The sequence below is a fragment of the Panthera onca genome, chromosome B4 (assembly GCF_046562875.1).
Source record: "Panthera onca isolate mPanOnc1 chromosome B4, mPanOnc1 haplotype 2, whole genome shotgun sequence".
NCBI classification, from domain to species: domain Eukaryota; kingdom Metazoa; phylum Chordata; class Mammalia; order Carnivora; family Felidae; genus Panthera; species Panthera onca.
In genome coordinates, this window is record NC_138345.1 from 100,939,865 (window position 1) to 100,966,665 (window position 26,801).

At 38.5% G+C, this 26,801-nt stretch overlaps 1 protein-coding gene across 6 annotated transcripts in view; it reads left to right on the top strand.

Moving 5' to 3' along the window:
* Nucleotides 1-26,801, top strand: part of NAV3 (neuron navigator 3) — an 821,282-nt gene that overhangs the window by 628,840 nt on the left and 165,641 nt on the right. For 5 of the 6 annotated variants that reach the window (XM_078449654.2, XM_060656893.3, XM_078449653.2 and 2 more), the window contains one exon: nt 15,099-15,214. In XM_078449654.2, coding sequence (XP_078305780.1) covers nt 15,099-15,214 — 116 coding nt within the window. Of the gene's footprint in view, nt 1-15,098; nt 15,215-24,344; nt 25,840-26,801 lie in introns of those variants that run through there. The other variant, XM_078449657.2, reaches the window with a different exon arrangement.

Sequence of the window (26,801 nt, forward strand, 5' to 3'; positions counted from 1 at the left end):
CTGCCCTTTTGGCAAGTTGGCAGTTCAATAACAGGAAAGACGTTTTCTGAATAGGAGGCAGTACCTGCTATACTTAAGTGAGGGTCAATATTATATAGCTTAATAATGTATTAAATTTATTAAATGTATGGGTTTTTTTATGTAAAGAAAGTAATTATGAGGGTTTGTTTTCCTTCAGTGAAAAACCTGAGTGCTTTTCTGGTGCTTTATATACTCGGCGAAGCAAATTTAAAATTACTATCTCTCAGCTTCTTTTTCAAGTCTGCTTTTCTGCCTTTAGGAGCAGTAATTCATTTAAAACCTTTGTATTTGGATCAGATGGGACTCAGCTCTAACTCCAGAGTCCCTGTGTGACAAATGAGAATTGAAGATGTCAAAATCATAATCCACATTTCACATATGTGAGAAAAATTATCAAGTGTTAAGTATGTCACACTCAGCACACATGTGCATCTCAAATATATTCTGTAGAAGCATCAGTCATCTCAAATCACCACAAATGAATTTCACAGGAAAGCGTAAATCTAAGCAGAAAGATTGTGCCTGCCAGGTTAGCAAGCATGTTTTTAGAAGTGGCAACAGGCTTTTTTTGGGTTTTTTTGTTTGTTTATCATAAAGTGTCCAGTGGACACAAATTTGGTGGTTTCCATTTGAAAAATGCAACTCTCACTATTAAAAAGAGGAAGCAGCACAGCCTGGGGTTGTGGTATGGATCAGTTGTGTGACCTTGCCACATTCTCCTACCTCTTAGTTTCTGTTTGCCCCTTTTAAAATGGAGATGATAAAACTGAGGTAATACAGCCAAGTAGCTAAGACTATGGGCTGTGAATTCTGCCTGTTCTACCACTGTTCGGAAACAACATCTTGTGTTGGTGAGTAGATGACCCCAGGAGCCAAGTTGGCTGGGTTGAAATCTTGACAATGTCCTTTGTTAGCCATGTGACATTGGGCAATGTATTTAAAGACTCTGAGCCTTGATTTCCTAATCTGTAAAATGGGGCTGATAATAAGAGAAGCTGCCTCCTAAGGCTATTTTGAAGATGAAATGAGTTGATATTTATACAAGGCTTAGGATAGTTCCCGCCACATAGTGAACAGTCTTCCCCAAATTTCAGTGTATAATCCTGTGAAGTATGGTGGGTAAGAATGTCCACTTGGGGTGTTTTAAAGATGAAATAAGGCAACCTCATGTAAAGATTTTAGCACAGATCCAGATTCAGAGTAAATGGCTTATAAACATCACCAATTAGTGGTATTATTATGAATAATATAAGGTAGTTGAAAATAAAACCGTCTGATTAGAAAATTTCACGTCATAGTCTGCGTATGAGGCAATAGTTGCTGGAAGTCTCTTATAAATTCAGAATAATTTTGTAAATGATAATGTAAATCCCCTCAAGGTAAATTAATCAATACTTAAGCTTTTTAACTGTCAGCGAAAGATATTTATATTACAGAATCATGTTGTTTGGATTAGGTAACCCTTGATTTTCTTTTGACTCTGTCGTTCCAACCCCATGTAAGAATTCTTCCTGCAAAATGCCTGACAGACTTTTCTGGATTGCCAATTATTTGATAACAGGCATAATTGACTATTTTATAATGTTCTTGAGTACTTAGTACAAGTCTGTATTTCACAAGATTTATGTTCATTTTCTCATTTAAACTTTATCATCAACAAATGAGGAAAAATGTTATCTCCATTTCACAAAGATGAAGAATCGGAGATTTCCGATCAGAATAGTAGTTGCCATTTAAAGTCACAGGGCTGGTAGGGGTTTGCCTTTGAACTCAAATGTGCTTGGACCTGTAGTATCCCCTTCGTTGTTCACCAGTTCTTCCTGCAAGAAATAGTTATTAGAAAGATTCTGGCCAGAAAAATGTCTATCATAGGTTGCAGAATTCTTAATCAGAACCCATTTATGATAGGAAATGCCAAATTGCTTTCAAGTTGTGTGTGTGTGTATGTGTATAGTGTATATAGTTTTGATATTTAAAGATAATTTAATAACTTCTATAAAATGGGAAGATTTATGGCTGAGGGTGATGTTTTTCTCCTTTCTTCACCCTGATTCTAGGTCATGCTAGGTTATTAATTATTACTTCTGGAACTCTAATATATGCTTCATAATACTCTTTGTTACAAATTGAATGTCAGAGTTCTATAAATATAATGTTGAGTTCTGGAAGTTAATGGATTTCATATTAGTCCTACTTCCTATACAATGCAAGCATGTTCTAAATTAAGTTTTTGTGACTCATTTATCTCTATAGTGTGATAAAAGTAGTTTTTAAGTTAGTATATCTTTATCCATTTAATGAGTGGATATAGCTGAAATCAAAAGTGGAAAATTTTAAGAAAGAATGTTTTAATTTAAAATAAAAAGTTCCCAATATTTAAACCTATTTGAATGGAATAGACTGCCATTGTATTAAGGTGGCTACCAGAGATATTTAAGATTTGGTAGAATGATGAGGCGCCTGGGTAGCTCAGTCAGTTAAGCATCCCACTCCTGATTTTGGCTCAGGTCATGATCTCAGCGTTGTGACATCGATTCCCACATCAGGCTTTGTGCTGGGTGTGGACTTTGCTTAAGATTCTCTCTCTCCCTCTACCGCTCATGTGCTCTCTCTCTCTATAAAAAAAGAAAGGAAGGAAGGAAGTAAAGAAGGAAGGAAGGAAGGAAGGAAGGAAGGAAGGAAGGAAGGAAGAAAAGAAAAGAAAAGAGAAAAGAAAAGAAAAGAAAAGAAAAGAAAAGAAAAGAAAAGAAAAGAAAAGAAAAGAAAAGAAAAGAAATATGGGTGCCTGGGTGGCTCAGTCGGTTAAACCTCCAACTTTGGCTCAGGTCATGATCTCATGGTGAGTGAGTTCAAGCCCTGCATCAGGCTCTCTGCTGTCAGCACAGAGCCCACTTCAGATCTTCTGTCTCCCCTCTCTCTGCCCCTCCCTTGCTCTCTCTCTTTCTCTCTCTCTCAAAAAATAAATAAATGTAGCAAAAAATAGTAAGTGGTAGAATGACAGGTTGCCATTGTTTAGGTAAAGGGAAAACACCAAATACGTTTTCATTTATGTACTCATCATTCATTTTGCAAATACTATGTATTAAGAACTACAAAGATTTTTTTTTTTTTTAATTTTTTTTCCAACGTTTTTTACTTATTTTTGGGACAGAGAGAGACAGAGCATGAACGGGGGAGGGGCAGAGAGAGAGAGGGAGACACAGAATCGGAAACAGGCTCCAGGCTCCGAGCCATCAGCCCAGCGCCTGACGCGGGGCTCAGAGCCTGACGCGGGGCTCGAACTCACGGACCGTGAGATCGTGACCTGGCTGAAGTCGGACGCTTAACCGACTGCGCCACCCAGGCGCCCCAAAGATTTTTTTTTTTTTTTAAAGACTTTGAGTTCCAGTGAGGGAAGGAGGCAAACCATAAGAAACTCATAAATATTGAGAACAAACTGAGGGTTGATGGGGGGTTGGGGGAGAGGGGAAAGTGTGTGATGGGCATTGAGGAGGGCACCTGTTGGAATGAGCACTGGGTGTTGTATGGAAACCAATTTGACGATAAATTACATATATATATTAAAAAAAAAGACGTTGCCTTGCCCTCAGGGAGTTCACTCTATTGGACATAATGATAAAATATAATAAAAATTAAAAATCATTGCTGTTATGGAAGTATATACAAGAAATAATGTAGAAGAGAGTAGAGGTTTGGGATATAGGATTATTGAGTGGAAAATTCAGAAGAAAATTTGGAAAGAATCCATATTTTACTCTTGATTTTCAATCACTCTCTCCCTGCACATCTTATTTTCAGTTAGTCCTATTGGCTCTTCCCCCCCAAAACATACCCTCAATCAGGCATTTCTTTCCATTTCCACCCCCCTCTCCTGGTCCAAGTCATGTCACCATCAGTACTTACCTAGTTTCCAGTGAGTCTTCCAGATTCCACTTCTGGCCCTTTCCAACAGCATTCTTCACACAGCAGGGGCTCTAACCTCCTAAAAGTGTACATTATATATGTCATTCCAATTTATGAGACAATCTATTGGATTTTCACTACACTTGAAAACAATGAAACCCAGACACCTTGCCAAGACCTACAAGTCCCTACATAATCTGACCCTCTATCTAACCCACAGGCCACAGTCATACCATTTCTCCTGTAGGGCACTAAACCCCTGCCTTCGTTCTGTTTCTCAACAAACTAACCTATTCTGCTTTGGTGCCTTTGTCATAGATGATCTCTCTACCTGTGACAATCCTCTTCCAGAGCAAAGCAGGCTACTTCTCATCAGATCTCTGCTTACATGCTACCTCTTCACACAAGCTATCTCCAGCCATCTAATCCAAAGAAACATTCAGTATGCCTTTTGCCAGAATTCTATGACATCATCTTCTTATATTTTATTCATAAGGTTTATTATTATCTGCTATTATTTTTTAAATATTTATTTTGAGAGAGTGAGAGAGAGTGAAAGAGAGAGAGAGAGCGCTCAAGCAGGGGAGAGGGGGAGGGAGAGGGAGAGAGATAATCCCAAGCAGGCTCCATACTGTCAGCACAGAGCCCAATGTGGGGCTCGATCTCACGAACACTGAGATCATGACCTGACCGAAAACAAGAGTTGGACGCTTAACCAACTCAGCCACCCAGGCACCCCTGCTACTATTTTGATAACTTATTAATAAGTATGATTTCATGGCACCTGGTTGGCTCATTCGGTTAAGCATCTGACTTCGGCTCAGGTCACGGTTTGTGAGTTCGAGTCCTGCATGGGGTGAGCTCGAGCCCCACTTCCAATGAGCAAGAGCCCTGCTTCAGGTGAGCCCCCCTTCCCTTTTTCTCCCTCTCTGCCCCTCGCTCACTTGCTCCCTCTCTCAAAAAAAAGAAAATCAGCCACTTCCAGCTATAAATAACAAGCTCATTGATACCAGCTCTTATATTTTTTAGTTAGTACTGTAATGCCCAGAACAGAACCTACCTACCATGGGCACCATGTGAAATTGTTGAATGAAACACCATCAACATGGTTTAGACTCACCTGCTATAGATGAATAGTACAATTAGCAGCAATGTATAATGAAACAGAGAAACTTCTGAAATCTCTTACCTCGTATAAATGAGCTAGATGGTTTAACTGAAATATAAACAGCTTTAAAATATTTAAAGAATGAAATTTCTTCTCTTCAGGACATTCATTCACTTATTTTGTTCTTCTTCCAGTAACTCCCTACTAAAATCTATTATGTATAAAACATGAGGATAGAGTGAAACATGACACATCCCAAATATCATTTTCTTTCTGTTGTCCACAGTATAGTAGGCAAGAGACTGACTCAAAGATCACTACAAAATGAAGCGAGATGTCTAAAGCTCTCCAACAGCGAACCGGATTTGGTACATTGAGACTTCAAAACATGGAAAATTACTGCTAGGTGTCGGAATCAGAGAAAGTGACACTTGAACTGGGTTCTGAAAGATAAGTGGGATTTAGGCATGCCGAAATGAGGGGGACAAGGAAGGAATTGCAAGACTGAAGGAACCATATAAACAGGATGAATACCAGATGTGTAGGGCAGTCAGCAAGTAAAATAGATTTCCTGGAAAATGAAGGTTGATTGGAGCCTAATTGTAACAGAAATTACTGAATATCAGGCCCTTAGACTTGTGTGTGTGTGTGCGTGTGTGTGTGCGTGTGTGTGTGTGTGTGTGTGCAAGAGAGAGAGAGCACAAGTGTGTGAAGCATGATTATGAAAATTGCTGTGTCTTCACTGTGTAAGTTAGATTGTTAATGGAAGACAACAGCATAGGTTAAAATGCTCAATGGCTATATGAGGGAGAAATTTCCTGACTTTCAGAGGTAGCTTTGTTAAGATTTGAATTAGAGGTCCCAATTACAGGAGGAAAGGAAGGAGAAAGAAGAGCGTCGTTCAGAAAAGAAGCTTTTCATTCTTCTTGTTCTTTCTTGGTATTCTTTCTTGGTTTGACCCTATGCTGTCTTCTTCAAACTTGTTTTCCTCACCTGGAGTTCAAAAGTTACTACCTTTGCTCTATTTTAAAAAAATGCCTCCCCTCTACCCACATGTCATTTTTCTTACATAGCTTGTGTATTCATCACTTTAGAGCTATAATTCCTCATGATGGTAAAGACATATTAAGTCAAATAGTGAAGTAAATAGTCAATTAAAGAGAAAAGAGAGACCTGTACATTTTTCCCAAACCTCAGTCTTTTTAGCAGCCTCCAATAATTTTCAAAAGAGCTAGTAACCAGATTCTTAACTTGCTATTTTAAGGTCCACCTTCTTTTCCTTATTTTCTGACCACTTGTAGTAAATGCCAGGAAAACAGTGCATTGGATATAAAGCAAACATCTTAATGCAAAGGGAGTAGAATCAGGAGTGGGGGTCGTTTGCACTTGCATCCACATTTGTGCGTGCACACACACACGCACGCACGCACGCAGAAAGAACCCAACACATAGATAAGGCAAGACACTGTTATACAGAGAAGAAAACCATCATGCATCTTAAACCTATGAATTAAATATAGGAGGAGACCCTCTATACACACTTGAATTGTAAAATTAGGTCAGTAAAGTCTGAATGCAGAGGTTTTGTTTTTTTTCCTTCACAAAATGTATCTTGTACAACAGCATCATGGGTTCTCAGGAGACATTTTTGTTGCAGCCAGTTTTTGTGAGAGTTCAGATTTGCCTAGGAAGTGACAAGAAAAACTGACACTTGAATATACTACGTTCGGAAAGGTAAAGAATGCAAAACATTAATCTTGAAAATGCTTACACACATGGTTTTAAGTTTGGCTAATTTGTTGAACCAGTAAACTGAGTAGGAGGAGCTGTGAGTATACCAAGATTGAAATGGAGAGCAGATAACCATCATGCAGAAAAAGCTTTTCTAAGCCCTGCAGCTACTATTACAGATTATGCTGCAATTGTGGTTTTATGTGAACTGGGCGTAATTGGTCATCAGTACAAAGTGCAGCTTATTGAATGCCAGCCTTGAGAGCTTGTCTTTTGCTAGGTTTGAGATATATATGTGCATCGGGTAGCAGTTTAAACTCCTTCGCACAGCAGTATTTTTAAGATGGAATATAGAGACACCACTAGAAGAGGGCCTGTTGTGTGGGATAGTGCTAGGAGCTGGCATTCTCTCAGCGGAGAAGCTTCATCAAATACCTTCTGTAGTTGGCTTACGAGGTTTGCTGCCAGATTGCCCAATCAAACCACTGCTGTTTCTTCTTTCTATATTTTATTTGCTCTTGGAAAAATGTTAAGCTTACAGAAAATTTGCAAGAATAGTACAAAGAACTCCCATACATACTTCACTCACGGCAGCCAGAGACTTTTTCAAGTTTCACTGATTGTCCCAGAGATCCCCTTTGACCAATTCAGGATGACTGTTGTACCAAGTTGGCATTTCTGCCTATTTTCCCTCAGTCTGGAGCAGTTCTTTGATCTTTGCTTGACTTGCATGACGCTGATGTGGTGAAAATAAGCATTTGTAGACTGTTTCTTAATTTGGGCTTGTCTGATATTTGCTCATCACTAGGTGTGTATTATATATTTTTGTTCAGAATGCCACAGAAGTGATGCTGTGTTCTTCCCATCGCATCCCATCAGATAGCAACAACACTGATACTTCCCATTTTGGTGATGTGAAATTTAATCCCTCGATTAAGATAATTTTGCCATAGTTTTTCACTCTAGAGTTTTCCCCGTTTGTATTCAATGAGTATTTTTGTGGAAAGGTATCTTGAGACTCTTTGTAAAAAATCTGTTCCTGGATCTTCTTTTGCCTCTAGGGTTCAGCATCCATTGAGATTTTTTTCCATAAATTAATATTTTAGTTGAGTGGAGGTCAAATGACTTCTAATCCTATCATTCCTTCCACATTTCTGCCTTGGGTTTCTTTATTAAGAGACGCCCCTTCTCCTCTGCCTTTTCCTTCTCCCTCCCCCTCTTCCCCTCTCTTCAAATTGTATGGATTAATGGATTCCCATTGTATTCAGTGGATTTTAACCCATTGGTATGACTGTTTTAATGCTTAAATTTTCTCAGGTTTCACTACTGGGATCCCCTTCAAGCTGGCTTCTGCCCCATTATTCTTTGAGAACTTTATTTCTTTTCAGCTCCAGGTGTTCAGGCTCATCTTGTACTCCCCCTATCTCTTGGCTGCAGCTTTTACTAAGGAGTCCTGATTTCTTTTTGTAGAGAGTGATATTTAGAAACCAAGATCTCACTGCTCCCTGGTTTCCTAAATGGTAAAATATATGCAGGTAACACACACATGCAAACACACAGACACACACACACACACACACACACACACACACACACACTTATATCATTATTTATCTCAGTGTCTGTGAGCTATCTATGATATATATACACACAGACAGATAGTCCTCCACTTAAAATGGAGTGAGAGCAAATACACACTGAGCAGAAACCATACTTTTGAATTTGGTTTTTGCCGGGGCTAGTGATATGCAGCACTGTCCTGTCTCGTGATGCCCGTCAGCAGGCGGAGCCTCAGCTCAGTCAGCCGGCAATCACAAGAGTCAGCAACCAATGCATTGACAACCGTTGTGTCTCCACACGACCACTCTGCTTTTCATTTTAAGTACAGTGTGCAATAAATTACATGAGGTATTCAGCACTTTATTGTAAAATAGGCTTTGTATGAGATGGTTTTGCCCAACCGTAGGTTAATGCACGTGTTTTGAACACATTTAAAGTAGACTAGGCTAAGCTATGATGGTAGGTCAGTTAGGTATATTAGATTCCTTTTCAACTTACAATATTTTCAACTTACAACGGGTTTATAGGAATGTAACCTCTTCATAAATTAAGGACAATGTATAGATATATATGCATATACATAATACATGATTTATGTATATGTATATACACACACACATACATACATATTTCCTTTCCATACTTGTATTTCCTTTTGTTAACTGAGAAACTTGGCTCACATTATTCTCCATATATCTTCTTATTTGCTCAACCCATCCTGAGATAACAAATTTCCCATCCACACTTAGTACTCTTCCTCCTGACTCATTTCTGTCCTTGGCCCTAGGTGTCACCTGTCTGCCTTCCCAACAGGAAGGAAAGAAGAGAGCAAAACCATGGTGGTTTTAGAAAGATATTTACTTTTCTTTGCCTTTATTTGATTTATAAATCAAACTATTAGACTATTAATGTTGCTGTCTCAACCCAGCTGTATTTGTGCTTACCTGTGTGACTATATCCATATTAAGATGAATCCAGGGGAGGATATATTTTAATATAAATTAATGAGCAAACACTCATATTTATGATATTTGAAATTTCCAATTGATAGTATCTAGGACTTACTGCTGAAGTCCTTTGAGTGGTATATATAATAGCTTCTTTTTTGTAAGAGTACAAATTTAAGGTAGTAAAGAGTAAAGAATAATATTTAAGGTAGATCAGTAGCTATTGTCATTTTCAAATACTGTGTGTTATTCACTTAGTGAATGAAGTATCTGTCAGCTAAGGAGACCTCAAGTGTACTAAAATAGTGTCCAGAGGCATTTGAATGGTGTTAAACTGGAGGGTAGTGGTTAATAGAACAGTGTTTAGATGTAGCCAGGGTCACATATGGGATAACTATCTATCAGCTTGTTATATAAGGCAAATTATTAAACCTCTAGAAGCCTGAATCTATCTACAGCACCTATATTATAGGTGTCTTAATCTGTTTAGGCTACTGTCACAAAAATAGACCTGGTGGCTTAAACAGCAGACAGTTATTTCTCATGGTTCTGGAAGTGGGGAAGTCTAAAATCAAAGTGCTTGAATTTCCAAGTCTGGTGAGAGCCTGCTTCTTGGTTCACACATGACCATTTTCTCACTCTGCCCTCTCATGACAGAAGGGGTGAGGGAGTTCTCTGGGGTGTCTTTTAAAACAACACTAATCCCAGGCATGAACGTTCCACTCTCAACACCTAATCAGCCCAAAAAGCCTCCACCTCCTAATACCATCATATTGGAGATTAGTTTTCAAGGTAAGGATTTGGGGGAGGAAACAGACATTCATTCCATAACAATAGGATTGTTGGGACATTTAAGTGAAATGCCATCAGTAAAATACCAGGCATAGTATTTGGCACATGGTAAGTGCACAGAAACAGGAAATGGCTTTCGTGTTAATCATCAGTGAACTCTACACTTTTCACCGCTACCACGCTTGGTAAGAGATACTAACCCTGAGAGCCTGGCTTGTTAACACTCTAAATATGGCATTTTTGCAATGCTATATTTGACAGTTTCAGTAGGTACTTGCAACGTGTTGACCATGTTGTAAATACACAGTAATTAGTCTGCACAATTCAGGTCTTTTAAATATTTTACAGGAACATCATGACACTTATTTTTTTTTCCTTTTTCCAATCAGAATGAGGAAAATGTAGTATCAGTTTATGTAGGAACAGTGAATGATGCCACTGCATTATTCACTGTGTCTGTCAAAATGAACCCTTTGATTGGAGAACACTATTGATTCTGAAGTCTTCATAAATTGTTTCATGAATCACCCCAAACCCTTTTATTTTATCAGAGTGAAACATGCACAAAAAGAGAGGACATGTTGGGAGTCTTCAGAGATTTAACTGAACTTCTTTGATCATTTGTATAAAAGTTAAATCTTTACCAGTTAGCAGTGATTGCCCCTCTGGAGACTAGAGTTAAAATTTGAATCCACTCTAAAATACAATGAGTGGAAATCTGGAGAAATGGATGGTTTGTAACATATGTAGACCAGAGACCTGGATCCATTTACATGCACATATGAAACGAGATGTCTTGTAGGTCCTTTTTATAAATTATTTAAAATTTAACCCTTTCTATGTTCCCTTCCTTGATCAATCTGCTTCCCTATTGTTCATAATATAGGTAATACCATGGAAAATACACCAAAGAACTTGAAAATAAGGTAAATAAGATTGTATCCTGTCGGGGCGCCTGGGTGGCCCAGTCGGTTAAACGTCCGACTTTGGCTCAGGTCATGATCTCATGGTTCGTGAATTTGAGCCCTCATTGGGCTCTGTGCTGTTAGCTCAGAGTCTGGAGCCTACTTCAGATTCTGTGTCTCCCTCTCTCTCTGTTCCTCCCCTGCTCACACCATGTCTCTCACTCTCTCTCAAAAATAAATAGGATTAAAAAAAATCACCTCCTGTAAATTAAAATAAAAAAGATAATAAAGCGGGAATCAGCCAGAAATACACACTGACAGATTTTTAAAAACCAAAATAAAATGAAATGTTCTAATAGATCACTGAGCTGTCAGAAGTGTGCATACTTAAAAATATATGTTTATTTATTTATTTATTTTTGAGAGAAAGCAAGCACATGTGAGCAGGGAAGGCATAGAAGGAGGGAGAGAGAAAATCCCAGCCAGGCTCCTCACTGTCAGCACAGAGCCTGGCATGGGGCTCAATTCCATGAACTGTGAGATCATGACCTGAGCGAAAATCAAGAGTCAGACGCTCAACTGACTGAGCCACCCAGGTGCCCCTAGTAGTGTGCATACTTTTTATAAGAGCCTCAGATAATAGGGCCTGAAGACAGCTGATGGAATTGAGTACCAAGTCTCATACGCTGAGGAAGATAGCTACCGTCAGCTCCTGAGCAACTTTTTAAGATCTGTTTATTCAGAGCAAAGCAGAATTTCTACTCTCAAGACACATTCAAAATACATTTTTACTTGATACAGATTTTTCTAGAACCTTTGTAACTAGCATGAGCACATGCATTCAGGCTCCGGTAACAGCTACTGATCTTGTTCTCGTAAGAACCAATTGGCATTGGACTATAGCCAGCCATCAAAGTGAACTACTTAATGTGACTCAGCTTCTGAGAGATCAGTCTATGAATACTGAGTCTGCAGGACTGTAGGCCAATCCTGGCTCACAGCCAGTTCACCAAGGCACCCTGCCTTTCTGAGGCTTCTTGGCAGACAGCCAGTAAAGTTTCCCTGGGGTCTCCAATCTCACCACATACTCTCCATTTAAACCTCTTCAGCAAGTAATAAATATCCTTAGAAAACTTCAGCGGATTTTAACCCTTCATTCAGGGACAGCAGGCTAAGGAACAGGTCAGGGAGGTGCAGTGGCCCACAAGAAATAAGCCCAAGTAGAAGAACCGACTGTAGTGGGCTTTAGCATTGAGGAAGGTGGGGCTATCAAAAGACAGGGGATATAGGAGAACCTGGAGGCCAGAGAAGAGAAGAAGTGAACTACTATTATTAGTAATAATAACACTTGAGTTCAAATTACTTTGGAAGGCACATATTTTTCTTTCATACATGAGCAAACTGAGGTTTAGGGAGGCTAAGTAACTTAGCAAGGTCACATGAGTTAATAACTAGTTAGTTAGAGACCCAAGTTATACATTGCATATACCGTTATACCATGCTTCCCTCTATATGCTGTACTCTAATACTATTTTATGATGATGGCTAATAAGATTTATTCATTTATTTATCTAATATTTTCTCAGTGCAATACATTGCGAGACCAAGGCTAGGCGTTGGGGTACAACGGCGAGCTTAAACGTGGGCAGTGGAGTCTAGTTTGGGAGATAAACATTGATCAAATAATTAGATTTTGCACTGGAAGTGTACGAAGTACTGTCAAGATAGATACAGAGAGTAGATAAGTACTTACAATTTGGGACTTTACCTGAAAATTAGAGATGGTTCTTTAAGAGTTACTTGAACTGAAGGGAGAGACTTAATTGGATGAAGAGAGAAGGAAAGTAATGGAGTGTAAAAGCCCGGTTGAGGCAGGGGGCTATGGGAAGTGGGTAGAAAATTCATGTGACCACAGAGACGAGAGATAAGAAGACTCACATGCAAGATGGTACTGGAGAGGCAGACAGAGATCAGACCACACAAAGCCACCTTATAGTTTCCCTAAAGGTTTCATCCAGGATACCATGAACAAGGAACATTACAAGTTTAGATTACAACAAAAGATTACAAGTTTAATTCTGTACATGATAGATTTGAGATATCTTTGTGACAATTAAGAAGTTATGTCAATTAAATAGCTGTGCTATACATCTGGTATTCAGTGGAAAGTGCTGGGTTAGAGCTAGAATATGGGATTCATGTGTGGCTAGGTAATCATGAATATAGTGAATGTGCTTGAGATCATCTAAAGAGACTACAATGAAAACTGGAAAAAGCTTAAGATCCTGCTTTGAGGAACCCACAGTTTTGCCCTCTGTATCCCCTTCTTTTCACTACCCAGAACCACATTTAATGATTGGGTAAAAGAGAGCAAAAGAGGGGGAAAGTGGCATCCAGAGAGAATGGGGAACAAACTGGAAAGTTTTTGTCATAGAAGCCAGAGTAGGATGACTTCATGAAAGGAATGATGGTCTGCTGTTCTAAATGCTGCCAAGACATCAAGGAAGGTAAAGACTAAAAGGTGTTGATTTTAGCAACATTGAGGTCTTTACTGGCCTTTATGTTATGTCCTTTCACTTGAACAGTATATCCTCTTTCTTAATTTTGCCATGCTTTTTATATTCAGTTTCAAGTTAGAATAAAATAAGGACAGTCTGCTAGAAATCAATAGAGGCCATTTATATGAATTCTCACTTAGCTTTTTCTTTTGTTTATTAATTCCTATATATACACATTCGTCCATAAATATAGCATAATGTTTTCCACGATTTCTTAAAATCCTAACGAGCTTTTCAGAGTTTCTGGATATGTCATTTCATATAACGTATTGTGGATATCAGTGATTACACTTTATTTTCTCTCAAACAACACGAGGACTTAGAATAAAAGTAACATATTAATTAAACTTTGATTCAGGGGTACCTAGGTAGCTCACATGGTTAAGCGTCTGACTTTTTTTTTTTTTCGGCTCAGGTCATAATCTCACTGTTCTTAAGTTGCAGCCCTGAATCAGGCTGTGTGTTGACACTGCAGAGTTGGTTTGGGATTCTCTGTTTCCCTCTGGCTGCGCCCCTCCCCCCTGCTTGCATAGATGCACATTCTCTCTCTCAAAAATAAATAAATAATACATAAATAAATAGATTTTAAAGAAATTGATTCAGAAAAAAAGCATACTGAATTCCTCTTTCACATATTTGGAATATTCTGTATAGTTTTTAAAAGTGAGAAATATTTAGTGGTCACTCACCATGGTCCAAACCCAGTAATACAAATGGGACTTCAAGGTTGCCTCCTCCTGTATCTTAGTTCATCCTCTAGTTTTTGTTTTTTTTTTAAGATGTGGTGGTTTGGATCAAATATATGTGGATTTTGAAGCTGCATCAGGAAAGATCATGCCTCTTAAAACATTTGCTTGTGCATAAAAGAAGTAATGCATGAAGATTAGAATATCAAAATATATGCAGTCCATCTGTTGTGTACTTTTATCTGATGAGACCTACTCTCTACATGTTAATCACACACACAAATACATAGCCGCGCACATATACACACACAAATATAAAACATAAGGCAGATGAAATTTTAATAATGAGAATTTGGTTCTGATTGACTTTGGCTTTTCTGAAATTGAGACATTATAGCGATGTTTACGGCTCAGAACAAGTTCAACATTAATTTTTTACTTACACTTTCTGTTTTAGGATATATTTTCTAGAATTTTCATGAAAAAAAACTATAGGGATGCTTTCAGTATTTTTATTAGTTATTCTCACAAGAATGCAATTTAGCCAGACTTTATCTAAAACTGCAGAAAAAGTTGGATCTTTTCAAGTTTTTTGCTTCCCCCCAAATGTAACTATTGGTAATTACAGGCTTTCAAATGTAGAAAAGGCTAAGAAATATGATTTCATATCTCACTCCTACTTGGGTTGTATATGAAAATAAGGATTTTCTCTTACAGATAGTTTAGGAATGTCGTCGTCATAAGGAAGTGCTTACTTACCTTAATAGAAAACTTGACTTCTGCTTGTACTACAACAATAGAAATGTTGACTTCTGCTTGTGCTAGGGAATTTTGAGTCACTAATGACAGCAATTGCTATTTGTTTCTGTCTTTTTGGTTAATTTCAGATCACATTCAGAAAACGAAGGCACCTCTTTACCATCTGCTGACTCCTGTACCAGTCCTACTAAGATGGATGTATCATATAATAAAACTGCTAAGCAGTGCCTAGAGGAGATATCTGGTAAGTGACCTGACTGATGGGTAGGACAGACCTCAGAATTTTTGCAATCTCTCCATAAGTCTTTTTAATAAAAGTCATATCTGTGCCGTACTGTTTTTTCTTAAGCATAAATGGACTGTGTGCATCTTATGCATCAGAGATTCTTAGATATTTGTCTACTTTGCTCAGGGTGATCTCTTTGTTGTTCTGTGAAGAATTTTGTGAAGAATGGTAGGGCTTTTAGAGGCTGAGGTCTTCAAGTCATTGTTGCCCTCAGTCAAGTTCAATATAATCATAGAAAACCTGGGGAAGCTTCATTGTTAATAAGACAGCCCTTGAATATATTTGGAGATTTTAAAAAATGTTAAGGATCAGATGTCAATACAAATGTACCATGGCCAATCCCACCCTGTTCTGTCTTCAGTTCCCTACTCTTTAGAACATTCCTACACAATGGCTCCAAATGTGTATTTAGGAAAAATTCTAATTATGGAAATATTTCATTACATATAAATAATGTAAGGAAAAAACATATATACAATTTGTTAGGTTTGTAAGTATATAAAACCAGCTTCTCTGCTTTAGTCCAGTGTGTTTTTATAGAACCCAAATGAGTGTAGGCATTTATGGAAGGCCTTTGGTGTAATTATATTATATATAATATATATAATATATATTAATTAATACTAATATATATAAAAATCTGTATTAATGAGCAACTAAAGAATTTTTTAGAAAAACATACTAAGGGGAAAGAGAGTTTGAGGACAGTTTTTATAATTCTAAGAGTAAGAATTCATAGAAGTAGAGGTATTCTCTTATTCCAATAAGTTTCTGGTCAGCCTTTATATATTCTGAAGAAAAAAAAATGAAAGAACTATTTAATTTTTTAAAAAAATTGCTCTAATGCTTGAAAGATTCAAAATATTGTCCTGAAGTTCATGAAAATAAACATATTACAAATTTGGGGGTTAAAGAGCTTGTTTGACAGAAGCTCTTTGGCAGATCTGAACACTGTGGCAGGCATTAGCCATTCCTGCAATATCCACCAGGAGATATTGATCCCGTTGACAACACAAAATTATGAGGGTTCCTTTGGAATCATCAGTGGTATCATCAGGCATCAGAGGTTTTGTGTGAAGATTGCAACGGGCCAGTTCCGGGTAGAGGTAGATATGGTAATGCTAAGACATAGCTATTGGGATTGTATTTACAGAATTTTCAAGTACTTGGGGGAAGTTTTGGCTTTCCCATAGCTCCAGATAGTGTGATAATGAGAATGATGATACATATCTGTATTGTGACTAGATATTTTTAAAATCTGGTGTGGCATGGAGATGCATATACTTCACACATTTCTTTATTCATGAATGTCTTCAGTTATGTATCAGTATGCCTATGAAATACCAGAGCTCAAATATGTAGGACAAAATGCCTTTATACAGTTTGAATTTTAGGTTTTATGGGAATTTCACAAAGGAACATTGTTTCTTTGAATTTAATATATCACTGAGTATCTGTTTAAATAAATAATCCACATGTGAATTTTTCCTCCAGTTTCTTATTCTGTCCATCATTTGATCATTCTTTCACATTTTTAGTTGATATTTCCATTTAACGTTCTGATGTTTTTAAATATAACACTTGAAAGTGGGGGGCACCTGGGTGGCTCAGTAGGTTGAGCATCAACTCTTGATTTAGGCTCAGGTCATGATCTCAAGGTCGTGAGATTGAGCCCTGTGTCAAGCCTCCTGTGGGGCTCTGCAATGAGTGTGGAGCCTGTTTAGGATTCTCTCTCTCCTTTTCTGTGTGCACCTTCCCCACTCTCTCTCTCAAAGTAAATGAACATATTAAAAAATAAATATAACACTTGAAAGTGAAATATAAAGTAGACTTTAACATAATATAATAATTTAATGGATTTATCACAGGGTATAATATTATTTTGCATTTTTATTAATTATTTCTATAGAATAATAGATTCAAGTCTGTGATTTAGATAGGAATAAAAGAAAACAGCATAAATGGTGAAATGAGTCTTTTCCTGATTGTGTCATTTCTGTTAATATTTGTTTAAAATGATAATAAAAATAATAAAATTTATCTCAGTGCAAGCTTGGGATTTCCCAGAACAGAGATGATATTCATTTATGATTAGTAGGGTAAAAATTGAGTACTATAATCGGAAGAACAGAGATGAGCGTATACAGGTAGACCAGTGATGAGAGAATGATTAGCATCCCCTGGCCTTTCTTCCAATGATCTTGTCTTCTTTTTTTTTTTTTTTTTTTTTTTTTATTAACATTTTTTATTTATTTTTGGGACAGAGAGAGACAGAGCATGAACGGAGGAGGGGCAGAGAGAGGGAGACACAGAATCGGAAACAGGCTCCAGGCTCCGAGCCATCAGCCCAGAGCCTGACGCGGGGCTCGAACTCACGGACCGTGAGATCGTGACCTGGCTGAAGTCGGAGGCTTAACCGACTGCGCCACCCAGGCGCCCCCCAATGATCTTGTCTTCTAATCCCTCCTGAGCTACTTATTTTCACTGGCACACCCTTGAGCTGAGCATCATCAGAATCTGCGGCTTCTCTATCAGTTCACTTCTGTGCACCCCATTCTTACTGATTAAATCCTAGCTTTTCAGTGGTCTTCCTTTTGTTCCATGACTCTACCACTGGTTCTGCTAGGATTTCTAAATTCATTGATCCTACAGCTTTTTACTGACCCTCACCAAACTCTTCATATTCTTTCTTACCACCCTCCCCCCCCTTAATCAGCTGAATCCCTGTGGTAACTGAATGCAATTTGACTTTTGCATATACTCTTTACTGTTCCTCCTCTCTCACTTCATTTGATGAAATCACAGACCTGGTTACATTAAACTCTCCACCAGTTCCGTACCAGAAGTGAATGAACCTGGAGAAAAAAACATGTCCCATGTGGATGTGATTCACTTTACATTTATGATCACCAACCTCAAATGAGTATTTGTTGCTGCCGAGCAATCATTCTGTATTTCCCCAGTCCATTCACTCTTTGTTTTTTTTCATCTAAGACCCCTCTCAAGTTCTTAGATGATAATTTCATGCCTTTTCTTCTCAAACTTACCATACCAACTCTCCCATCCTCTAACTGTTGACCTTGATGTTGACTTCACTGAAAAAAAAAAATTAAAGCAGAGAGAAAAGAATTTTATACAACCCTGCCATCACATCTACCTATACACAACATTTATACCCATTCTTACCACCTTTTCTTGGATTACTTTCTCTTCTACCTCCTTAAGAGCTCCCTCTACACCAAATCATTCTCTTTAGTCCTCAGGATATGACATCTCTCCAGTTTCAATTTTTGAAAAACAAAAAAACGAAAAAACAACTTCTCTTGACCCCTCCTTTCCTTCTTTCTTCTCTTCCTGATTTCTGTTGTTGCTACTTACTACATTCTGGCTGCTAGAGAAACCATAGACCACAAAATCACTGGAAATTATTGCCAAGCCCACAGAATATTCCTTTGAAGACAAAATGAATTAAGGGAAATGAAATGTTCTAGGAAGTATAGAAAATAATTTTGGCCCCTGCACTGTCATTATTTAGCTGAATTGTTCCTTGGTTTCCTTTGTGTGTGTGTGTGAGAGAGAGAGAGAGAGAGATGACTGTAATACTTAATAAACGCACAGGATTGTTCTAAAATACAATTTCATTCATCCATCCATATTTTCAGTAATCTTCACCTGGTTCCGTATACATGCCAGTCTTTCCAAAGGTTGGGAAGACAAACATGACTAAGACATGAGTCCTCCTATAGAAGAGTAAGAATTAAACTTTAACACCACAAATAATTAAATCACTAGATGCCTAGGAACAACTAAATTCGCTGTAAAGAGTTATATAGGGCTTAAAATAATATTCCAGGAAGAAATAACTTCAGTAAAAACAATTTGAAAAATGAAATTCTACTTACCTTATTATTTTCATTAGTTTCTTATTGTAAAACTGGGCACTCAATTGAAATCTTGGTAACTCACTGGTTTTCTATAATAAAAAATATCAATGCTATTGCTGTTGTTGAATTCATACTGCTAATGGTTGGTGTGGCATCCTCCCTGGGGAAGAATTCTGTTCTGTTCTCCAAGGGAGGTAGACTTAATGGTATAGAACTCTAATGGATTTAGTCTTGGCAGGATAAGATCCAGGTTTTGTGAATTTTTGAAGCCTATGCAATTTGAGGGAACCTGAAAATAAATGCAAAAATATAAATATAATATAAAATTACATGTAGTATTTTAGGAAGTATCTTAAGCTGGTTAGACCTCTGTATCTTAAGAACCTTTGGCTTCACAATAAATACACCTTGATGTCCTGGTTTTGCCTGACCAGCCTCCCTTACCCCATCTGCTAATAATAGCACCTTAATATTTTTTTTTCTTTTTTGGTGGGGGAAACCATTTCTCTATCAATCAATCACTGTCTAAGTGGCTCAAGTGAAATTGACCCAAGCAGATCAAATCAAAACAATCTTTTCCCTTGACCACAGTAACTCTTTCAGGAATGGACATGTGACCCAATTCAGTTTAGTCAGAACTAATGAGAATAAATCTCAGAACTTTCCCTAACACTGTTAGAAAAGAGACACTGTTTATCCACGAGACCTAAAGCTATCAAAAGAAGCTGGTAGCTGCTGGCAGTTACCTTCATCCTCAAGTGAAACAAACATTGAGAAAACGGAACTTAGAACAGAAGAGAATGAGCTCAAGGTCATTGTAGGGGATGTCTGAGCCTCTGTGAACAAGCCATGCCTGATACTATCCTTCCTTCCACCCCTGCACTCTTCCTCAAGGGAAAGGAAAATCCCCGTTTGTGCTTAAACAATGTGAAAAACATCCCTATTGCATGACCTACAAGATGTATGACACTTAAAGGTTGGTGATACTGTTAAGGAGCAAACTTGAGTGGTTCACACTGAAATGCAGGTTTGCTAGAGACATTCACTAAGTCAGGAAGCTTAGGTGTTTACACTTTGATCTACACAGTAATTCACATAAAGCTATATAAAACACTGTCTTTGTGATTAAGTGGTACTGGAAGTTAAATGTAGTTAAATTATGGTGTGAAGAAATGTATCAGAAATGAATAACAATAAAATGGCATACTGAAGAAAACTCAAGATTTTTACAATTTGGAGACCTTATATCCCTCTGAAGTCTTTACATATATCATTCAAGTGTCCTATTATTTGTCATTTTCTCAAGGGAAAAAACCTAATGATATTTACCCAATCTAATAATGGTGGTCCCATTAATTATTACAGTCAGGTGGAATGTTATTAAATAATTTGTGGCAACAGGTGAACAAGCTTCTTGCTTCCAGCCTATCCTTTAAGATTCATGCCACAGCCTTGATACTGTAAGTCCAGCCAAAATGATGGTTCAGATATTATTGTTTTGGCTCGGGTTTCATTCTTACGTTCATTGACAAAAAGAGTTTGGCCTCAGAGACCATCCCATTCATTGAGTGCCAAGAGATCCTGCCAAACATAAAGGGAGCTTTATTTTTTAGTCCACGGGAATCATTCAGGAAAGATTTTAGTTTAGTTGTTTTTTTTTTTTTTTTTAATATAGGTTCACACTTGCCCTTTTGTGTGTGTGTGTGTGTGTGTGTGTGTGTGTGTGTGTGTGTATGCGCATGTGTGCACACACACATAAGGCTTTTTACCAACATGTATAACATTTGTTTAATGCCCTTTTTAATCTTTATCTAGAATTTATATTCAAATGAAAAACATTGAAAGATGCCAGGCTGACTTAATATTAGCAAAGCTGGCATACCATATGTAAAAAAGTAATAAAATAATTTGACAAATTCAGGAAATCGTTTTAGACGTAAGGATTTAAATTAAGCAGAAGGATAAGTTAATGGTTACATGTGTTTTCTTTTCGGACTTACCAGACTTTGTCTTGAATAATGGTCAATATCTGGTATTTAAGACCTTTGTAAATGATCACTTAAGTCGCATTTTTCTTGAATTTTTGTAAAAATTAAGAAATCAAGCTCAGGTAATTTAAATCACTTAAGGTCTTTTACTTAAATAGTCACTTTACAATTATGTTTACTAAAACACTGAGAAACATTCCTTTTTAGAACATTACAGTAGCTATGCTTTATGTTAAGTCTTGGCAAAATCAGAGAGTTTTAGTACTGATTGTGGATATTCATCTCCTATGCACTGAAGCTTCTTCCACCTCGTGTAACATACATTTATAAGGGTGAATACAAATAAGTATAATTATACCCATATATGAATGCACATCCGAAACAAGCAGGTATAGCTGCCTCTAGAGAAGCAATGAGTGGGATCCCCATTGTTGTTCAGGGTAAACTGATAAACTGATGTCGTTCCAGGGGAAAAACTTCTGTAGCTATGAGTTGACAACAATGTTTTTAGACAAACAAAAGTACCCTTTTGGGGTTTTCTGTTAGGGTTATTTCTTCAAAATAACTAGCTCCTCCTTATCAGCCCCTTCCTGGGTTCACCCCTACTGGAGGATTTTACTTCCTGACCCACTGAATCAGGAGGGCCCGTGTGATTTGATTTGACCAATGAAATGCGAGTGGAAAAATGACATGGGCCGTTCCTGAGCAGAAGCTTTAAGAGCCAGTGCTAAGATCTCTCATGTCTTTTCCCTCTGTCGTAAGATCAACATGTCTGAAGACTGGTATTGTGCTTTTAGCATGGGTCCTAGTATATAGGGTCCCTGAATCAGAGCTGCAGCCAACAAAGTGAACATTGATGTGAGCAAAAATGCATCTTTGGGTTTGTGAGCCACTGGAATTTCGAGAGCACTTGCAAATTTAACATAACTTAGTCTAAGCCAGAATTTCTCCACCTTGGCACTTGTGACATTGTAATCTGCATAATTCTCTATTGTGGGGGGAGGGGGCGTCCTGTCATTGTAGGGGGTATAAAAACATCATTGGCCTCTACCTACTAGGTATCAGAAGTACCACACTCCCCAGTTGTGACAACAGAAAATGTCTCCTGATGTTGCTGAATGTCCCCTAGGGGGGAACCAGTTGAAAACCACTAGTATCAGCCTAGGAGTTAACAAAGTGGAGTCCCAGAGCCAACAGTACCTGCATCACCTGGAAATATGTAAGAAATGTAGAGTTTCAAGCCCCTTTCAGACCTGCTGAATGAGTAAGGATGGGGCTGGGGCCCTGCAAGCTATAATTTAATGAGCCCTCCAAGAGTTCTGAACATGAAAGTTTGAGCTAGTCCAAACTGACTGGTACACAAACTCCTTTGTATAAAGAGGACATAATTATTGCTTTCCATTATTTTGATGTCTAAAACATAAGAATTCCCTTTTTGTGTGTGTGTGTGAATCTAGAAGGCTTTCATAAGTCTTATACTACATGGGTGCTTTAGTGTAATTAATACACGTCAAATGAAATGAAGTATTATAACATCAGTATATTTACTGTAGTCTTATAACCTGGTGATTCACTAGGTCACAGTAATTGCAAATAAAAAGAAGTGTTTTGCTTAGGAATCAAAAGGGGAGCGGCATTTTGATCTTTTAAAAAACTCTTTGTAAAATGATTGTTTTTATAAGGATAATCATCAGTTTCTGTGATTTGACATTTGTACCCTCATTTAAGCACATTTTATAAAAACATTTATAAATTTTATAAAAAAATTTTATAATGTTTATTTTTGAGAGAGAGAGAGAAAGAGAGAGAGAGAGAGAGAGAGAGAGAGAGTGCAAACAGGGGAGGGGCAGAGGGAGGGAGACACAGAATCGGAAGCAGGCTCCAGGTTCTGAGCAGTCAGCACAGACCCTGATGCGGGGCTTGAACTCATGAGCCTTCAAGCCATGAGATCATGACCTGAGCTGAAGTCGGCGGCTTAACCGACTGAGCCACCCACGTGTTCCAAAACATTTATTTTTAAAGACAGATGTATTGAGAATCAGTATTCACAATCACAAGTTTATGTGTTTGCTTCATTACAAAAAAATTTTTTGGAAATAATTGTGATTTTCATTTAAATTCCCTTTTATATATGTGTGTAAAACGGAGGATTTATGTATGATCTGTCTTGAGCCTGGGTAGAAGAATTAATTAACTTCGAAAAGTAGATTATTATCATATGTAAAGGTATAGGTAGTGTGCATTATAGTGCTAATTTCTATAGTTAAGAAATTGGGGTGTTTCCCATAGTTGAGGTAGGCGGTATGAAACAGACTCAGAAGTAATTAGATCATATTAGTTCAGAAAATGGCAGGGACTTATGTAACAATTGGAATGGCACAATTATTTCTACATATTTCTCCATTTTACTCCTTTTAATATGGAATGCTTATGGGCAGAAAACCTCAAAAGAAAACTGATAGTACTTTTCTCCTTAGCTCTAAATGGTACACATGGTCCCTACCACACCTAATAAGTGTTTTAAAAGTTTTCCTGGGGCACCTGGGTGACTCATGTGGTTAAGGGTTTGACTCTAGGTTTCAGCTCAGGTCATGAGCTCACAGAAGGTGAGTTCGAGTCCTACATCGGGCTCTGTGCTGACAGTGTAGAGCCTGCTTGGGATTCTCTCTCTCCCTCTGTCTCTGCCCCTACCCTACTTGCTCGTGCTCAATCTCTCTCTCTCTCTCTCTCTCTCTCTCCTTCAAAATAAATAAATGAACTTAAAAAAAGTTTTCCTAAAATCAGATTTCAGGGTGCTGGTGTAGTATATATACATAAGCAGTGTGAGATAAATACAATAAATTTATCTTGTAGGTTTTCTGTTTTTATTAAAATATCAAAAAATAAAGAGCTGATGATGCTACAGTAGGTTAATAGAATAGACTAGAAAAAATGCTCAGTATCAAAAACCATATTTATATTTTTTGTCACATCATTATATTCTACTTACTTGGCCAACAACTTTTAATTTTGTGCTTTGAGTGAAAATATTGTGTGTGGGGGGGGGGAACCCTCTTGAGTTATTTTCTTGGCTATTTTTTCTGTAAAGAAATCTTGATTTTTATTGTCGTGGTAGGATTTTACAAAATAGTTTCAGAATAATAAGCCCTTGAGAGATGAGGTGAAGTCTTTCCCTTTAAAGCATTATCTGCCAGCCAGTGGAGAGTGTCATGCTACGTTTTTTAGGTCCTTTACACTCTTGAATTTGATTTGTGCTTTTACAGCACAAATCCCAACATTCAGAAGGCAGATCTGCCTGCTTCAGCTGCCTGCAGCTATAGAGAATTAGTCTGTCATTCTCCAGAGTCGGAGAATGTGTGTGTGCGAGCGTGTGTGTGTGTGTCCGTGTCTGAGGCTGGGTGGCCAGGAGTGATTTAAATGTGCATAGGGTGAATAGTGTAGCATCTCATTCAGGCTTGGCTTTGAAACCTGTGGCATTCTGGGCTGGACAGCCGCTTCAGTGCTTCTGTTTTAATTTAGCAGGATGTTTGCTGCCATGGCAGCCAGCAGCATCCACTGCAGCAGCAAGGAAGGGCCATAGATCTGAGAATGCAGGTGGAATACTAAAACACCAGACGCTCGTGCAGCACTGGGCTTCAGTGCTTAATTTCTGCTCTTAGGGGGCTCTGCTGTGGAGGCTGTACATGCTGCGCTGTGTCAGCTCATCTAGAGTCAAGGGCTGCAGACCTAGATCAGTGAAGGGCTGGTGAGAGGTAGGAAAAAAAAAAAAAAAAAACGTGAGTGAGATCGCCGGTGCTTCACTACCTCGCGTTTGAGAACATAGAGGTGGTAGAGGGAAATGTGGACCCATCGTCCTGCTGAGATATGTGATTGGATGAAGACTGGAAAATGTAGTTGGCTTCCTGTGCTACTTTCAGCTGGAGCCGTGTCTTTGGTGAACTCTTTTCTGCTTCAGATACGCTCCAGCAAAATGTTTGTAAGTACTGCTGATTAGGGGGAGAATGTGGCCAGCTAAATCGTGGGCAACTGACTGATTGTACTGTCGCTCTAGAATCTTATGTGAATGTTGGAGCCTGCTGGGGCTTTTACTAAAGTGCATGTGTTAATTAAAACCAAAAAGCGCCGGTTGCCATCTCCGTGTAAAAAGACAATGTGAAGTCCAGTTGAAAAGAAGAAGCCCCTAGAAGAGCCATGCAGCGGCCGGCTGAACTCTCTGTGTTTCGGAGCAAAGAAGTAAGGAGAAAGGGAGCCTGCCTTCAGAAACAGAAGTCTCTGACCAATCTTGCCCTCACCAGCGAGGGGGACAGGAGACCCACTGTGCGCATTTCCAACTGGTTTGGAAATGCTGCAAAGGCCAGCCAGAGAGAATCCGACTATGCAGAGAGGCGCTCGCTGTCCAGATTTCTCTCGCGCTCTGTGCAGTCCCTGTACCACGCCAGCGGCCCCGGTGCCTGGAACCTCCTGCCTGCCGGCCAGTCGGGCAGTGAGGGCTTGGAGGACTGGTCTTCCAGAAAAGGCTTGGAAGGGGAGAGTGATGAAGACAGCAGGTCCGAAGATGAGAACGTGTCCTCCAGGCAAAGCAGCATCAGCAGAAGCTGGGCTGAAGAGGAGGGAGAAAGCTGCCTGCGGGAAGGCACAGCTCATCTGGATGAAGACGTGATCCTTACGATGCTGGGTGACCTGGAACAGGCACTTTATACTGACTTGTTAGGTAAGTCAGGTGTGTTCCTAAGATGAGGAGGGGATTTGAAGAAGCTGCACATTTGCATTAGCCAAATAGCTTCCATTCTTCTGACTGGATTTTTAAACTGTCGTTACTCAAAAAAATGTTTTTAATTACTTGTTGTGATTATTGGCTTTGTAAAGCTAAGCTGTGAGAACCGGGTGTAAAGTCTATTGGAGGAAAATAATTAGCAACCTGCCCTGGGCATTCTTGGCCTGATGTCTAGGATATTCTAGATATCTATAAAGGAGTGGTAACGTCTTAAAATTCCAACATGTTTTTTTACTTAGTAATTAACGGGGCCTAGTTTTTTAACTTCCCTCAAGGTGACCTCGCCACAAATATGGAATGAACAATGAAGGGCCTCTTGGGTAAATTTGTTGTAAAGTTGGTTTTCTTCTACTGCCTCAGTGGCATCCACATAGACGGTCCTTGTTTGTGCCTCAGTGCTAAGTACCATGTATTCTAGGAACACTTCCAGAAATGCAGAGGTATCTTTTGACAGCTTTGCTCACGCACCACTTTTTGGGGGGAGGGGGTGGTGATTGGCAAAAAATTCTCCTGAGCGTGTACATTGTAACGATTGAAACTGCTATGTAGATGACCATGAACTGTTTGTTCCCACAAAGTGGGCTTTTTGATGACATAGGTCTTACTGATAACTTCTGACATAATCTTTAGTTAACTAGATATGGAGATGTCTGAAGTATTTCTTCAGTGTTGTTTCGCTTTCCACTTGCTGCCTGCCTAAATAGCCATACTGCATACATTTTAGTTGTCATGTCTAAATTGAGCGCTCTACCAAAGGACATTTATATCACACAGTTCCTTCTTCAAAAATCCATAAGTTTTAAACCACTGACTACGTCATATTTGGTTACCATGTATGTTTACAAAAACAAAACAAAACAAAAACAAAAAACACCTCCCTATAGGACTCCTCACATGTA